At 47.8% G+C, this 17636-nt stretch overlaps 1 protein-coding gene across 1 annotated transcript in view; it reads left to right on the plus strand.

The window, feature by feature from the left end:
* ZFR2 (zinc finger RNA binding protein 2) overlaps nt 1–17636 on the plus strand; it is a gene marked incomplete at its 3' end in the record, with an annotated part of 435737 nt that overhangs the window by 113473 nt on the left and 304628 nt on the right. The window contains exon 7 of the mRNA XM_082246780.1: nt 12261–12394. Coding sequence (XP_082102906.1) covers nt 12261–12394 — 134 coding nt within the window. The remainder of the gene's footprint in view (nt 1–12260; nt 12395–17636) is intronic.

Below are 17636 nucleotides of genomic sequence, written 5' to 3' on the forward strand. Positions count from 1 at the left end.
GGGGCTTCTGTAGCCCAGGTGTGTAAGGCGGCGACCTGGTCGACCGTACACACGTACACACGTTCACAAGATTCTACAAAGTAGATGTTCAGGCATCGGCGGATGCTTCCTTTGGCCGCAAGGTTCTTAGTGCGGCAATTCCCTAGGGTCCCTTGTTGGGGACCTCTGGCTGTTGGGATAAGTTTTGTATCCCCTGGTTTTTTGTCTTTTCCTGGGTTGTTGCTCCTGTTGAGCACTTGTTTTTTCCGGTTGCCCAGCTGGTTTCCTTCCTTTGGTAAGGTTCCTTTCTTTGATGCGGAGACTGCGTTGCCTTTTCGGCGCGGATGCGTTTCCCACCCCTCATGTTTGCACTGCTTTGGGACGTCCCCATATGTGACGAATATGAAGAGGCGGCGACTTCGGAGGACGTAAGAGAAAACGGAATTTTTGTAAAATCTTACCTGTAAAATTCCTTTCTCTGAGTCCTCCGACAGTCGCCGCCCCCGCCCCTCTTTTGGGGTTTGGTTGTATACTCTACTGCTATTCCACTAAAACTGAGATATGGTTGCAGGAAGTAGGAGGGTATTGACTGAGGGGACCACCCCTTGAGGGTGGGATATGTTAAAAGCTTTAATGTTAACATATTCTGTTGCCTAGCTACTCCTTCGGAGCAAAGTCTAATACCCCATATGTGACGAATATGAAGAGGCGGCGACTGTCGGAGGACTCAGAGAAAGGAATTTTACTGGTAAGATTTTACAAAATTTCCGTTTTCTCCTTTCACCCTTCCAGGATGGCCTGCATATGAGATTGTGGCTCCGCCTCACATGAAACACAACTAATTTGCAGCTGTTAAAAAGGTCCCACCCATCCTTGACTTCAGTTGTGTTTCCAACCTCACATCGGAACGTTTTTTTTTTTTTTTTTTTTTTTTACTGACATGAAGGCAAAGGACTGTCTGATAGGTACCCCTAGAAGGCAGCTACAGTCGGCCTAATGACAGGTTCCTCCCTATCTGCATCCTGGAAACAGGAACTTTCAGGTCGCCAACATGCCAGGTAGTTGGTTTACCTTACAGTGAAGGTCCCTCTATACCTGAAGTCCTGTTGTCTCTGCAGGAAAAGTCTCCTCCATTGGCTCCTTTAGGCGGTAACGATTTCGAATTTCCCGCCAAGGAGCGCACCTCAAGCCTCGCTGTGGAGACCGGAAGTTCCGGCGGAAGAGGCGGAGCGAGTGATACCCGGAAGAGGCACAGCGTGGAGGAGACGCCGGGTCCATGTGAGTTGATGGCAGAGTCTCCGGCTACGAAAGGGCTGAAATTGCCCCAAAAAGAGACACGGATGTCCGCACTTCCCACAGAGGAAAAAGCCGCAGCGCAGGTGGCGACAGGACCGGGTAAGTGACTACACCGGTGGTGGGCCGACTGCTGTCTATTGGAGGACAGGCATGCCTTGCCATTTCCTGACCTAATGTTAGCCGCGGTGGTAGACTAGAGAATGTCTATTGTGTCACATTGTGTCTCTTTTTGTCTTCTTGTGTTATACACAGGTCTGCCACCAGCACAGGAAGCCCCTGCCAACCCCCCTTCCACAGCCAGCACTAGCATGTCTAGAAAATGTGGGAACTGTGGGGTTTGATTGTCTGAGTCTTAAATCCCTTATGCCATACTTGTATTAATAAGTTAGCAGGGCAAGAAGCATCAATTCTAATGAAGGATTTTCTCAAATCAATGCAAGAGGAAATGTTAGCTACTATTCAGTCGTTTAGGACTACAGCAGCTATCCCTCAAACCCCATCAGAGGAAGTATCCAAGGATAGCTTGTCCTCTCAGGACAGTGGATGGTCAAGAGGACCCTCATCTCTGTGGTCAGGATCTCAAACCATTCCCTCATCACAAGTCGGGGAAAAGGAGGATCCAGGGGAAGGCACTAGTTACATGGGAGGTCCATCCAGTTCGGATAAGGACTCAAAGTGACAGTGAGGAGGAAAAGGAGAAGTTTAAGAGAAACAAAAGCCTTTTTCCGTTGGAATGCATGGAGGGTCTCCTTAAAGTGGTACATGCCACTGAAGGAATCCCTACCCCAGTAAGGGAGTCTTCTAGTAAAGACAAAGTGTACAAAGGCTTGGAAAGAGCCCAGTACAGAACAATTCCCATTCGTCGTTAAAAGACATGATACACCAAGAATGGAAATTCCCTATGCATGCCTTATCCAGACCAAATAGCTGGAAAAGAAGGTATCCCTTTGAGGAACAGGAATTGGAGGTATTTAAAAAAAGGATAAATTGTGAGCACTACCCCAGCGCACCAATTTCTGCGAATGCCCCTTGTGGCTGAATCCCACCCAGTTCTATAAATTTCCGAAAACCGCTGTGTGGACTAAATATAAAATTATTAGTTTTGCAGCTTGTCACTGGCCAGGAATCTTCTCCCCTGTCCTCACTCGCCTCGACTTTCAATCTACCTAGTTCATACCTTTATCGGTACTATCAGCTTTCACGTGCCTTCCATGCCAAGTTCTCACGTACAAACCCACTGATTGAGCAATCGACCCTGGAGACGATACTGCGGTCTGACTGTTCTGAGAATCCCACCTCTAGATTATACTCCCACTTCACTTCAGTTTCTCTTCCAACATTGGAGGGTTTTAGGACTCTGCTGTGAGACATACCCGATCTAGACGGTGATGACTAGGACAATGTGTGGGACTTCCCCTTCCGATCCTTGCTCTCCTTGAGGGACCGCTTAATTACATTTAAATTGGTACACCAAGCCTATGTTACACTGTACAGACTTTAAAAAATGAATCCCTCATGCCCCCCCGAATGCTGGAAGTGTGGCTCGATCCCAGGGGACTTCTCACACATTTTCTGGACCTGTCCAATCATTTCTGGATTTTGGGAAGATGTAGTGACCTTTTTTGAACTCCTTTGTTTCCTCCCTCTTGCAGACTTCGATGACCGTATTCCTACTGGGACTGGTGGAACCTTTTCTGCCTACACTGGCAGGGCGTACGCTGGCAAACGTTACATTATTCTATGCCAGGAAAGCCATCACTCCATTGGAAAAAATGTACCCCCCCCCCCCATACTCTCATTCTGGAATCAATTGATTAATAACAGCCTGCACTTAAGCCAACAGGGGTTGCCCCTGCAAATATGATAGGGTTTGGGCTGGGTGGTTGACAGGGCCTTCCACAGTGTCGGGCATTTCCACAAGCCCCTAGGAACTTCACTTGCATTTCTTTTCTGATGCTGCTATGGTATGGGGTTAAATGTCGCTTAGTCAGCTCTTGCATTAGTAGAAAACCAGGAAGAAATCCCTAAGGGGGATCTTTCCATGAAGGGCGGGGAAGTAGGATTGTTGAGAATAAAAAATTACATAAAATCTAGTATAGAGAATTTGAAAACAATCACAGGGGTATAACCTACACTGTATAAAAGAAACAGTACATCCTCAAAAGGAGCATGTACCACATGTAACGTGATGCAAGGTAAGGAGTATAGCTCTATGTGGAACTCTGAACCCCCTACGCGTTTCAACTTGAAAAAAATCTTCCTCAGGGGATATGTTGGTCCACAACTTGTGAAGCAAATCTATAATCTATATGCATAATACAAAAGCTGGTAAATGGTATGCATATATGTTACATAATATAAATACATTTGAAACATCTACATATGATTATATCTACGTATGTTTCAAATGTATTTATATTATGTAACATCTATGCATACCATTTACCAGCTTTTGTATTATGCATATAGATTTCCTTCACAAGGCTTTTTCCAGTTGAAACATGTAGGGGTTTGGGGTTCCACATAGAGCTATACTCCTTACCTTGCATCACGTTACATGTGGTACATGCTGCTTTTGACTATGTACTGTTTCTTTTATACAATGTATGTTATACCCCTGTGATTGTTTTCACATTCTCTATACTAGATTTTATGTAATTTTTTATATAAAGGTAACCTTTCTTTTTTATTCTTTATATTCTTATTTGCTTTACACATTCACTACGGGTTCAGATACTCTTAGGCATCTCAAACATCCTCCTTCCCTGCCCTTCATGGAAATATCCCCCTTAGGGATTTTCTTCCTGGTTTATTACATTAGTCTGGGATGGATGCCACTGGTTGATAGTGTGGGTAGAAGTGAGCAGTTTTTCATTTTCAGCTCTAGCATTAAACTTTTCTATGGTCCATGGTGTGGTGGTGAATAGAGAGACCTACTGTGTAAGTCATTGTCATTCTCCTTTTTCTTACCATTGTCATTCTCCTTTTTCTTACCAGATGTAATCTACATGTCACTGTATCAAGACTTGTAACCCTTTGAGATTCAAAGTACTGTATTTTTATGCTCGGTGTTTCTGTTTTTGTTTTGGTAAAAACCATAAACTGATCTTATAAAAAAACAAAACAAAGCTACCATGATCCAGGAATCCCCGTCCTTTAAGGACCCGGCTGACAGGAATGAGGAGGCTGTGGCACACGCAGCATGTTTACTAGGGACGGTTTGACATTGCGGCCAGTCTGTGTCTCAGCCCTAGTATCTCAGACCCTAACTGAATGGACCAAGCTTTTGCGCCAGGGCCTGGGGGGTGAGCAGGTCACTGCCGCTTATGTTGATTTAGTGAACCAATTGATCCATGGGCTGCAGTTTATTTTTGATGCAGCTATGAATACAGCTCCGGTGCTGTCCAAACTTTTGTTTCAGCAGTGGTGATTAGGCACGTGCTGTGGCTTAAGAATCGGTCTGCAGACGAAGCCTCTAAGAAAGCTCTCATTGATCTGCCCTTTCAAGGCGATCGCCTGTTTGGGGTTACCCTGGATGACATTAAGGGTATCGCAGGGGAGAAGAAAGGGAAGGAGCCTCGTCGCAGATGGGGTCCCTCCTTCTCAGCACATAAATTCTTTCATGCTTCTGGGACGGAGAATAAGTGAAATGGATCTTTCAAATGTTCCCCAGGAGGTTCCAAGCATCCTTGGTCTATTAAGCCTAGAGCTAGCTTCTCCGGACACAGGGACAAGACCCCTTCAGCATGAATGTCTGCACTCGCCCATTATTGGGATGGGGAGACATCCTCTCTGGTTTCTGGCCTCGTGGACCTCCTTCATGAGCATCAAGGGGGTCTACGAAATGTTTCTTTTGGGGCTACCCAGAAAGGTTAACAAAGCTTGTATTTTTCAGGTTTCTTAGGTCCTGAGTCTCCTTGTGCGGATTTAATTCCTACAAAGGTCCAGGTGACGGACGAACAAACGATCGTGCCGGAGGGGGGGGGGGTCTACCTGTCACTCCAGGGCCCACCTTCCACACAATCCCGTTCAGGAGGCTGGGGGGGTCCCCACGAGGGTCCTCAGTAGCTCCGCAGTCCACCGTTTTCTTGTAGCCCATGTCCTCTGCATGATGCGGCAGCCATCTTGGCACACCCGGCGCCATTTTTCGGTGGATTTTTCTGAGAATCACTGAATGGGAGGTCCTGGAGACGTTTTTTGTGGGTGGAGTGCTGATCCTCTGATCTTTCTTTCTGGATCAAGATTTCTGCTGACACGTGCTGTGCAGAAGTTATGGGCCTCCTAGTGCATCTTTGTGTAGGGTGGTGAGTCTGGAGGGTCTCTCTCTCTGCTGGGGGTTCCCAGTGCATCCTGGGGGTGCTGTAGCATACTGGGGCATTTTTTTGCTGACGGGTTCCCCTGGTGCAACATGGACCCTGCGGAAACATGTTTCCCCACCTGACCCCCTCAGGGAGGCCGCAAGGCCCTCCAGCTCCCAGCTGTCCAAAGATGCAATTTCAGCAGTCCTGGAATCGTTGTGTCCTGGGTGAAGGTGGCCTTTAAGGGGCGAGGTGCTAAAAACCCCAATCCGCCTAACCCAGCCTCATCTGATGTTTCAGATTCAGAGTCTGACTCAGCTACCGCAGACTACCTCACGGCCTGTCTCCTCTGACAGTGAGGAGGACATGAAAAGGCGCTTGTGGACGCACTGGTTGTATCTGTGCATGAGACCCTAAAAATGGAGGACACAGGTTATGTTTGGCACTCACAAGCTATTCAGAGCGGTAAAGATTTTTCCCTTTCCCTTGTATTTTGACAACATGCTCAAAGAATGGGACTGCAATAAGCGTTCCCCTGGGGTGTCTAAATGGATTGCTAGGCGCTATCCTTTTGCGGAGTCCCTTATAAAGTGGACTTTGCCACCTATGGTGGACCCTCCGGTCTCAAGACTGAATAAAGCTACCATGATCCCAGAGGAGGATTCCCCGTCCTTTAAGGATCTGGCGGATTGAAAGGCGGAGTCTGTGGCACGCAATATGTACTCCCTGGCGGGGTCTGCACTAACACTGGTGTTTTACGGTTGCCCTTGTCGTGCAAACTTTAACTAAATGGACTAAGTTGCTACGCCGTGACCTGGAGGGAAAACTAGTTCCTCCTGCCTTTTGCGGAGCTGTTGGACCAGCTGATGCAGGGGCTGCAATTTGTTTGTGATGCCGCCCTGGATACTGCTCCCGTATTGGGCCGACTTTCGGTTTCGGCAGTAGTCCTCCGGCGTATACTTTGGCTAAAGTGTTGGTCTACAGATCAGACTTCAAAGAAGGCCTTGACGGATCAACCTTTTCTAGGAGATCGCATGTTTGGGGACTACCCTGGATGACATTATCAAAGGTCTCACAAGGGGGTAAGAGTACCTCTCTACTGCAGACTAACAAGGGTAAGGATCCACATCGCAGACAGGGTTCCTCCTTTTCAGCTCACTAAAGGTGAACCCCCACCCGTATCTGGGGTGGGGGGGACGTCTTTGCTGGTTTCCGGACCTGGATACAAGACAAGTGGGTTCAAGAGGTCATACGGTCCGGTTACTGTACGGTTACAAGATCGAGTTTCGATCCGTCCTGCCAGTAATGTTTTCCCTTTCCAATGTGCGACTGTCCCCGGATCGCTTGCTGGTTCTCTTTGGGCTGTTCAGGACCTGGTACAACAGGGAGTAATAGTTATGATTCTGTGTGCGGAACATTTTCAGGGCTTTTATTCAAACCTGTTTATGGTTCCCAGGAAGGCGAGCAAGAAGCGTCCAATCCTGGACCTGAAGGCACTAAATCGCTTTGTGCGAGTTCAAAAATTCAAGATGGCTTCCCTACAACAGGGGGATTTCCTGGCCTCCATTGACATCAAAGATGCCTACCTTCACATCCCAATATGTGCAGGTCCCCAGCGATTTCTCCATTTTGCCGTGTCAGAGGATCACTATCAGTTTGTGGCATTTTCTTCTCTGCTCCTTCGGTATTCACAAAGGTGTTGGCTCCGGACCTGGCGCTGTTGCGACAGCGTGGAACATCGGTCTTGGGTTACCTGGACAATCTGTTTCTCCGTGCGGAGTCTCCTTCGGTGCTGGTGACAAATTTTGGAATTCACCATGAGAACTCTATAGAATTTTGGGTGGATTCTGAACCTTCAGAAGTCGTCCCTGGTCCCTTCAATGAGACTGGACTATCTGGGCCTGACGTTGGACTCCTCCTCGCCAAGGTATTTCTTCCCCAAAAAACTCCAGACTACGGTTTAGCTGTTGCTGTCCAGCAAATGGTCGTCCCTTCGGACCTGTATGAGAGTTCTGGGACTGATGGTGTCCTTCGAGGCGGTCCCCATCGTTCAATTCCACACGAGAATCCTCCAGAAGGGAATCCTTCTTAAATGGAACAAGAGTCCAACTTCCCTTGACAATACGATCCAGCTGAGCCAGGTGACCAGGGGGTCCCTGATTTGGTGGCTTCGGTCCCCGATGCTCAAGGAAGGGAAATCCTTACTCCCTGTATATTGAACAATAGTCACTACGGCTGCCAGTCTGTCCGGGTGGGGAGGGGTTCTCGGCAGGTTATCTGCTCAAGGAGTTTGTTCCCTGGAAGAGTCCAGGTTACCGATCAATGTTCTGGAGCTGAGAGCAATCAGGCTTTGCCTTGTCCACTGGACCGAGCACCTGCAGGGTTGTCCAGTGCGCATTTAATTGGACAATGCCACAGCCGTGGCTTATGTCAATCACCAAGGGGGAACCAAAAGTGTCCTTGCTGCCTTGGAGGTGGTGAGAATCCTTCGATGGGCGGAACATTTTGTTCCAGCTCTCTCCGCTTTCACATTCCAGGAGTGGAAAATTAGCAGGCTGATTACCTCAGTTGACAGGCCTTGGATGCAGGGAAATGGTCTCTCCATCCGGAGGTATTCCAGCAGTTGTGCCTTTTTGTTGGGTCTCTCTAGATGTTGATCTGTTGGCGTCTTGTATCACCTGGTTTGTGGCCCGCTCCCGGGAACCCTTTGGTAGACGCCACAGACGCTCTGGTTGCCCTGTGGGGTCAGTATCAGCTGATGTATGACTTTCCTCCTCTCAAGTTGCTGCAAAGACTTCTTAACAGGATCGAGGCGGTAGGGATTCTGGTCATTCTTGTGGCTGCGGACTGGCCTCACCGAGCTTGGTACGCTGATGTGGTCAGGCTAGTCACAGACACTCCTTGGAGACTTCCTCTCAGGGAGGATCTACTGTCTCAGGTGCCAATCTTCCATCCTGTTTTACGATCACTGGCTTTGACGGCTTGGCTGTTGAAAGCCAGGTGCTGAAGGATACGGGACTGTCTGCTTCAGTGGTCCCCACTCTGCTTAAAGCGAGGAAAGCTACTTCTAGGAAGATCTATCATTGTACGTGGAAGGAGTATATTGTGTGGTGTCAGTCTTTTGGGGCACCCCCCTTGCTCTTACTCGGTGGCTCGGCTCTTGGTCTTCCTTCAACGGGGAGTTGATCAAACGTTGGCCTTGAATACTATCAAGGGTCAGGTCTCGGCCTTGGCAATTTACTTCCAAAGGCCATTAGCCACCCATTCCCTGGTGAAAAATTTCATCCAGGGGGTGCGACACTTGGTACCTCCGTTGCCACCTTGGGACCTTAATTTGGTGCTGTCTGTTCTCCAGAAACCTCCTTTTTAAAGTATTTGGGAGATTCCCCTGCTTACCTTATCCCAGAAGGTGGCCTTCTTGGTGGCTATTACTTCTGCGTGTAGTGTGTTGGAACTGGAGGCGGTGTCCTGTCGTTCTCCCTATCTGGTGGTTCACAGGGATAAAAGGATACTTTGCCCAAATCCATCTTACCTTCTGAAGGTTGTTTCCAGTTTTCACTTAAATGAGGACATCGCTTTACCCTCTTGGTGTCCCAAACCAAAACATTGTAAGGAAATTGCACTGCATACACTGGATGTGGTTCGGGCAATCAGGGTGTACTTGGCGACTACTCTGAGTCCTTTCGGAAGTCAGATTCGCTCTTTGTACTCACAAATGGCTCTAAGAAATGGCTGCCTGTGTCTGCTGCGACTATTTCCAGATGGATTAGACAGACGGTGGTGCAGGCTTATTCGATTGGGGGTCAGGTTCCTCCTTTCCCTGTTCAGGTGCATTCTACTTGGGCGCTTAGTTCTTCCTGGGCTTTTCGCCATCCGGCATCTGTGCTTTAGGTTTGGAAGGCTACCTGGTCGTCTGTTCATACCTTCACAAAATTTTATAAGGTGGATGTGCTGGCATCTGCAGATGCCTCTTTTTGGCTGCAAAGTTTTTCAGGCTGCTGTTTAAGGGGGTTCTTGGTCTCCCTTGAGGGTGTTTAATGCTTTTTCGGGTGGGTCTCATCTTGTTGTTCTGATGAGTCCCATGTTGCTTGGTTAGCTATGGTTTATCCTTGGACTTATTTTTCTGCTGTTCCCACCCCTCATTTTATGGCACTGCTTTGGGACATCCCTACGGATATGAAATCAGAAGAATGTTCCCGTTTAATGATCGATGGAGAAAAAAAATTGGATTTTTGTCTTACCGTAAAATCCTTTTCTCTGAAGTTCATTGACGGATGCAGCAAGGGTGTAGGAACCCACACAAATCTGGGGGGGACAGCATTTTTACTCGCCAGGTATATGCTTTTTCAGTAAACTGCGAGAGAGCGAGTGTGTGTGTGCTCCTTACATTGCTCCTTACATTGGTGGTCAATGGGAATGGGTGTCAATGTCAATGGGAATGGGTGGTCAATGCTCCTTACATTGGTGGTCAGTGGGAAGAATGTCTCTTACATTGGTGGTCAGTGAGAAGAATGCTCCTTACATTGGTGGTCAGTGGGAAGAATGTCCCTTACATTGGTGGTCAGTGGGAAGAATGTCCCTTACATTGGTGGTCAGTGGGAAGAATGCTCCTTACATTGGTGGTCAGTGGGAAGAATGTCCCTTACATTGGAGGTCAGTGAGAAGAATGTCCTTTACATTGGAGGTCAGTGAGAAGAATGTCCTTTACATTGGTGGTCAGTGGGAAGAATGTCCCTTACATTGGTGGTCAGTGGGAAGAATGTCCCTTAGATTGGTGGTCAGTGGGAAGAATGCTCCTTACATTGGTGGTCAGTGGGAAGAATGCTCCTTACATTGGTGGTCAGTGGGAAGAATGCTCCTTACATTGGTGGTCAGTGGGAAGAATGTCCCTTACATTGGCGGTCAGTGGGAAGAATGTCCCTTACATTGGTAGTCAGTGGGGAGAATGTCCCTTACATTGGTAGTCAGTGGGGAGAATGCCGCTTATATTGATGGTCAGTGGAAAGCGCCACCATTACACACAGCTAGCATAATCATTTGTGTTTAGAGGAGTGTTACTGGTAGGATCATCAGGTACAAATAAAAGGTAAAAAGCTTGAAAATATGCAGCCATGTTGGGATTAGACCCCTAAAAACAAAGACATTTCCTAATGGGTTAGTGAAAGCTTCAGTACTGAATACAAGCACTCTCATTCCAATGCCTGTGCTCAAGCACAACAAGCTAAATCAACTGTTCTGTAAAATTTATGCCACCAAAATTGTAGAAAGAATTTTCCCGGTGTCATAGGTTTGGTTTGATTTGGTACTTTTAAATTCCTTACCCCTTTTTCCCACTGCACTTTGACATTTCAACTTGATAGGTCAAACTAGAGTAAAATCAAAGCTGTGGTCTCTCAGCATTTGTGTCACCCTCTTGGTAATACATTGTGACAGTGCTATGCCAATCACAGGACTGGCTGAACAGAATTACAAATTATTTAAACAGTTCACAGAGTTATTTAAGTTGTAGTTTATTGGTTTGACCCCAAGCTCTGATTGAATTCTCAGGGAAGCCTCCACTATGTAAATTTTGCACACTGACAGACCTCATGCAGGGAACAGGGAGAATGAATATTATACCCTCGGCACATCTTGCAGCCATATAACCTTGTTAGCCTCAGATCCATCCAGTTACAGGTCATTCATGATGGAGCCTTGTAAAAAATTTTCAGCAGCTGCTATTAGAAAGCTATGTAGCCTTTGGTCACATCCACAGCTTAAAGATCACACAGAAAAGTAATGCACGTGGAATAACTTATGTGAAAAAGAATCACCTTGCAATAATAGTCAGACGATTCCCCCTCACTCAGCAGCAACTCCACTCAGCTTCTAGCAGGCAGCATGTGTGTCTCTTCGCAGTGGGGAGAACTCCTCCTCCCCCTGCACTCTATTGGTGTCAGCTGGTCAGCTGACTTTCTTTCACTGTCCCACTGCATCAGCCTCCTCTGTCTATTGGAGGATCGGCAGGGCTAAGGGCGGGGCAGCAGCAGACTGCTTTACAGAGCTGTGGACACCTCTCCCCCCTGCCCCCCCCGCCGCTCCGCACAACGATCGGGGAGGACAGGAAGGCAGTTACAGTACTAGTAACCACTAGCAGATCAGTCAGGACTCATCAGGCGGACGGACCCATAGTTCCGCTACTGACTGGGGGGGATTCCACCATACCTGTCCCCCCCGCGTTATTTCCTGGGGGGGATGTGTCCCACCCGTCCCCCCCGGTTCCTACGCCCATGGGATGCAGTACCTGCTCCTCTATTTGCGTGTGTTTGCTATTTTCTCTGACACTGCTTTGATACGAAACTGACATCCTATAGCAGTAAGAGAGAAGGTATACCCCCTGGGACTGCCCATAGGTGTAGCCAGAACTTTTTTTTCTGCCTAGGGTCCTACTCTTGTAGGGGGCAGCATAACTCTGATATGAAATCAGAAGACTGCGTCCGTCAATGAACTTCAGAGAAAAGGATTTTACGGTAAGACAAAAATCCAATTTTATATGAATGTTTATAGAGTAATGTACTGTTGCAGCAGTAAATGTCTTTGTACACTTAGTGTGGGTTGTGTTTGATAGCTTACATTACATGGTGGTGATTTTCATGTTTCAGGGTGATCTGCAAGTACCTCACTTTTTTTTTTCTTCTTCTTCTCCAGAATCATCTGCAGTTTCATCTACAAGTTCCAAGCAAAACCCATCAATGTTAGAGATGGAAGAAGAGCACGTGAATGCACAAGATCTATATTATGGAAATCCTGTGCAACCTGTTGGAGAAAACTATGTGAAAGAGGTATAATTATTGCTTTAACTTTTTTAATTTTATTACATCTAAAAGGATGTAAGCATCCTGGCAACTACAGTAAAAGGCATTTTTGCAGGAAATTTTTGATCTGAAGATAACAAAATATAAAATATTTCCTTGTTTGGTAGTTCTTATTCCTGCGTAGTTGGAGTGGAAAGGCAGGGATGAAAATAAATTCCATCAGGGGTTTATGTGGGAAGATGAAGTTAACTATGAATTTTCTTTTACTTTAAGAGTCTGAGAAGATTGAAGACAGAACATCTGTCAACCTATGATGTGCGTGTGTGTTTGCTTTTAACCGTACATTGTATACCCCTGTATGTTGTGGTCTTTAATGTGCCCATCTAATAGTTTTTTGAAACTATCGATGCTCCCTGCTGATACGACTGCTTGTGGAAGAGAATTCCACATCCTTACTGCTCTTGCCATAAAGAACCCCCTACGTATTTCAAGGTTTAACCGCCTTTCCTCTAGTTTTAGTGAGTGGCCACGTGTCTTATTGTATTTCCTTTCTCTGAATAGTTTGTTCCTTATGCTAGGGTCGCCAGTACAGTATTTGTACATTGATATCATATCCCCCCTCAATCGTCTCTTTTCCAGAGAGAATAAGTTCAGTGCTTGTAGTCTTTCCTCATAGCTGATGTCCTCCATTCCCCTAATTATTTTTGTTGCCCTTCTCTGGACTCTCTCCAGTTCCAGCACATCCTTCCTGAGGACCGGTGCCCAGAACTGGACAGCATACTCCAGATGTGGCCGGACCAGAGTCTTGTAGAGAGGGAGAATAATCTATTTTTCTCTTACGTCCACCGACAGTCGCTGCCCCTCACATAAGTCTTCACCAATGGGTATTGACTTCCGCTCCGCAGGAGTAGCTAGGCATAAGACTTGTTAGAAACAATAAGCTTTTAGCATAGACACACCCATGGGGGCTGTCCCACTGGTCAATACCCCCCTGCAGTAAGCCATCCCAACTCAGTTTGTCTCTGCCTAACGTTAGGAGTAGATAGGCTTCCCTGTGCTGGGGCTACAGTCTCAGCCTTCTAATCTTTTATTATGATTTTTATTTTTGCAAGAATGTCAGTTTTTTCTTTGCTTTACTAGCTGTTTATTTTGTCCGCTTTAGTTTTAGTCGGTTCTTCGGATGAAGATGGATCATGCGGAACTGGGAATTGGACTGGCCGCCCTGGCTCTCCAGGGCAGAGGGTCAGAGGGATCCCCAGCCCGCCATCGAGCGTTTGGCTATGGTTCGCCCTGGCACTATGAACGACCCATCCCTGTTCTCAGCAGGGATGCAGCCTTTGAGGTGGCTACCTCACTGGACGCTTATGCGGTTAAGTGCTGCAGTGTCCTGCGTTTTTTGGCTGATGGCATTCCCTGTCATCTGAGGACAGAGGCTTTCCGTTAATAGAGGCACCCCACGCCCTCCGGTACAGGTAAGTACTTTTCTGTGTGGGGCCTGTGTCTGGGGTGGCAGTCCTGTGTCCCCTCATGTCTGTGCATTTGTGGGGCTCCCTGATGTGACCCCTGCGGGGGTCTTTATTGTACTACTGGCGCTGTGTGGTGTTGGGGGGCCCCTCTCCTTTGTCACTTTCAGTGTTTGGGAGGTGCAGACTGTGTGTGAGGCGGCCGCTGCGGCTGGAAACCGCGTGGTCCGCCATTTTGGATGTGAGCAGCATGTCTGGCTTCACTATGGGCTTTACAATAGCTTGCTATGTAGTGGTTTTGGCGCCATCTTGTGTGTGGCAGAACGATCGTTCCGAGCACATGTCGGCGGCCATCTTGCCGAAGCCTCCCATTCTTTTCTGTGGGCAGCCATTTTCCCTTAGCCTTGCAGCATATAGTTCAGCTTCTGGTGACCTCACTTCCTTTTCCTCTGGAGCAGCGATCCGTGTGGTAACACTCTGTGGGGCTCTGCAGACTGTCTCTTCCATATCTCTCTGTTCTATCCTTCCTGGCTCAGTTTTGTCCCTTTTTGGGGGGTCTGTGTACACAGAGCATATAGCGGTGGGCTGCGCAATCCGTCACACTTTTAAAGGGCCAGTACTTTTACTCATTGTTTTTTGCAATGGATTCTCAGGACAGCAAATTCCCCCCAGCCTTGGTGGTGGACCCCAGTTCTGCTGAACCCCCCGTTATACCTAATTTGGCTGCTGTGGTGGCGTCTTTGGTGTCAAAAATGGAGGTGCTGATGGCTGAACGAGCTGCTAGGAAAAGGCCTAGATTATCTTTCTCCTCTGATTCAGATGGTGATGTGGCTGCTGTGGCTGGCGTGCCCTTTTCAGGGTCTCGTTCGCCCCTGGACCCTCTGGGGTCTGAGGGGGAGGTGGAGGGGGTTGATGAATCTCCCACGGGGTCGCCTGAAGAACGCGCAAGTATGGATGCGTTAATTTCTTCTGTGAAAGAAACACTACATTTGGAGGATGAGCCCACTCCTCCGGGCATTGTCCTCATTTGGTACACATAGGACCCGCAAGTCAGTGCATGTGTTTCCCTGCCCCGCTGAGTTTCATCACACCGTGAATGAACAATGGCACAGTTTAAAACGCCCTTTCACGGTGCCTACTCGGTTTAAACTGCTTTACCCCTTTGCGCCTTCTACGGATGCGCGCTGGTGTGTGGCTCCCCCAGGTGGATCACACGGTGGCCGTGTTAAACAAGGCTACTTGGTTCCCGCTGAGGATACCCCGGTGTTCCGGGATCCTACGGACAGGAGGTTGGAGTCTCTGGCCCGCCATGCCTACATGGTGGCGGGGTCCATGCTCAAACCTATTTTCGCTTCTGTCATGATGGCTCAGGCGGTGGCGGATTAAACTAAGGTGCTTAGACGCACTCTCGTGTCTGATTCTGCCCCACCTGCTACGCTGGAAATGGTGGACCAAATTCGTCAAGGGGTCATGTATTTGTGCGATGCGGCCTTGAATGAGATCCCTTTGGCTGCACGCCTGTCTAGTGTCGCGGTGCTCAACCAACGACTGATCTGGCTGAAGAGCTGGTCGGCTGACCAGACGTCACGGAAAACGGTGGCTGACTTTCCTTATGCTGGGTCTCGCCTTTTGATACTTTGGTGAAGGAAGTCACTGGGGGCAAGAGCACTCTGCTGCCCCAGAATCCGAAGAACAAGTCTTTTCGCAGCAAGCGGGGTCCCACCTTTAGACCCGCTCATGGGTCCTTTCGTGCCTTTAAGCCACAAAACAAGGGCAAACCTTTCAAGGGCCAAGGTGGCCAGAAGAAGCCCTGGGCAGGCAAGCAAAAGTCCGGCCATGCCGGTACGGCGGCTCAGTCTGCCTCTGCCTGAAGGGGCGCCCTCACCCGTTTCAGGGGTGGGGGGGGGGACATTTGCACGGTTTCCTCCAACCTTGGCTGCTCCGAATTCCGGACAGGTGGGTTCAGGAGATCATTCGATCAGGATACAAGATCGAATTCCTTTCATGACCTGCGGACAGATTCTTTCCCTCAAATCTTCATTTGACCCCAGGGCGCCTACAGGACCTGCATCGAGCGGTGCAGGACCTCCTTGCCCAGGGGGTGGTTGTCCCGGTGCCTCATCGGGACAGGTTTTTCCGGGGTTTTACTCCAATCTGTGCACTGTGCCCAGAAAGGAGGGCAAGGTGCGTCCTATCCTGGACTTGAAAGCTCTGAATTGCTTTGTGCGCGTTCGGAAGTTCCGCATGGAATCCCTCCGCTCAGTGGTGGCCTCCCTGAGTCCAGGGGAATTCCTGGCCTCTATCGACCTGAAGGATGCGTACCTGCACATCCCCATTTTCGACGTTAATCAGAGGTACCTCCGGTTCGCCATTGCAGAGGACCACTATCAGTTCGTAGCGTTATCTTTCGGTCTCGCTTCGGCTCCAAGGGTCTTTACCAAGGTGCTGGCACCTGTTCTGGCCCTGTTGCGGGCACAGGGCATTGCGGTCTTGGGATATCTGGACGATCTCCTGTTGAGATCGAGTGCCAGTCAGAGCCTGCTGTGCGATCTCTCGACTATGGTACAGACGCTCCAGGAGTTTGGTTGGACCATCAACATTCAGAAGTCGACGTCTCCTTCGGTTCGTCTTCCCTATCTGGGAATGGTTCTGGACTCTGCTCAAGAAAAGGTGTTTCTGCCGGATGACAAGCTCCGGATCCTTCAGGACGCGATCAGGTCCCTCAGGGACAACCATTCCTCGTCACTCGGGACCTGTATGCGGTGCCTGGGGTTGATGGTATCGGCCTTCGAGGCGATACCCTTTGCTCAGTTTCACACTCGGTCTCTCCAAGCGGAGATCCTGGCCAGGTGGGACCGACTACCTCAGTCCTTGTTATTGAAAAATATGCCTTCAGACTGCAGCAATCTGGGCACATATACTGGTATTTTGGGTGGTGCCCCTATCCTTAATTGATTTTTCAAAGCGGAAGGATTGGGAAGACAAGGATTTCGGGCACACTATATCTATAAAATCAGTTTTTTTATTTAAGATTCAATTAAAATCAGAAGATCATACATACAGGCATGTGTTGGATAAGAAAAAGGGCCTGTAAAAGGTCCATAAGGTAATGTATATACGGTTCACAGTAAATGAAATCACAATTTTCATACAGAGTAATGTATAGGATATGTTGACAATTTGAACAGTCAAAACAATATACTTCACATCAGGAGATTCCTGCTGACGGATACCCGAGAACACGAGGTGTCGGCCAAGCGCGTCAACTGAGGTCATATTCATATGTTCACCATAATATGTTTAGTATTTTGCTCAACATGTTTCGCTTTGCTTCAGAACGCTTCGTCTGGAGCTATTACTAGACTTTTCTGCATAATAAATACATATGTTTTTAGTAAACAATATATAGTGGATAAACCATTGTGCATATAGATTATTAGCATATTCAAAAGATTATATATTTTTTCACTATACATCAACACATGAAACGTCTACCATTAGATATCTGTTCAATCTGAGACTAGGAGAGGCTGTCGGAAGCACGGTAGAGCGACCAGCCTGTGATTATATGTGGGGATCCATACCGTAGATTGAATTGTTAAATAGTACAAGTATGTAGTCCATTTATTTGATATACGTACCTGTATATTGTATGATGAGACACAGGTCTCAACATCCTTGATACGTAACGAGGAGGATTGTTGTGGGTTTACAGGAGACTCGTATAGTAGTGGATAATCGTTTAAAATCAGATTACCTTTATCGTTTTGCAATCAGTATCTAAACAGGGTATAAAGGTATGTTTT

The sequence above is a fragment of the Pelophylax lessonae genome (genome assembly GCF_965119305.1).
Source record: "Pelophylax lessonae genome assembly, chromosome: 1".
Classification (NCBI taxonomy): Eukaryota; Metazoa; Chordata; class Amphibia; order Anura; family Ranidae; genus Pelophylax; species Pelophylax lessonae.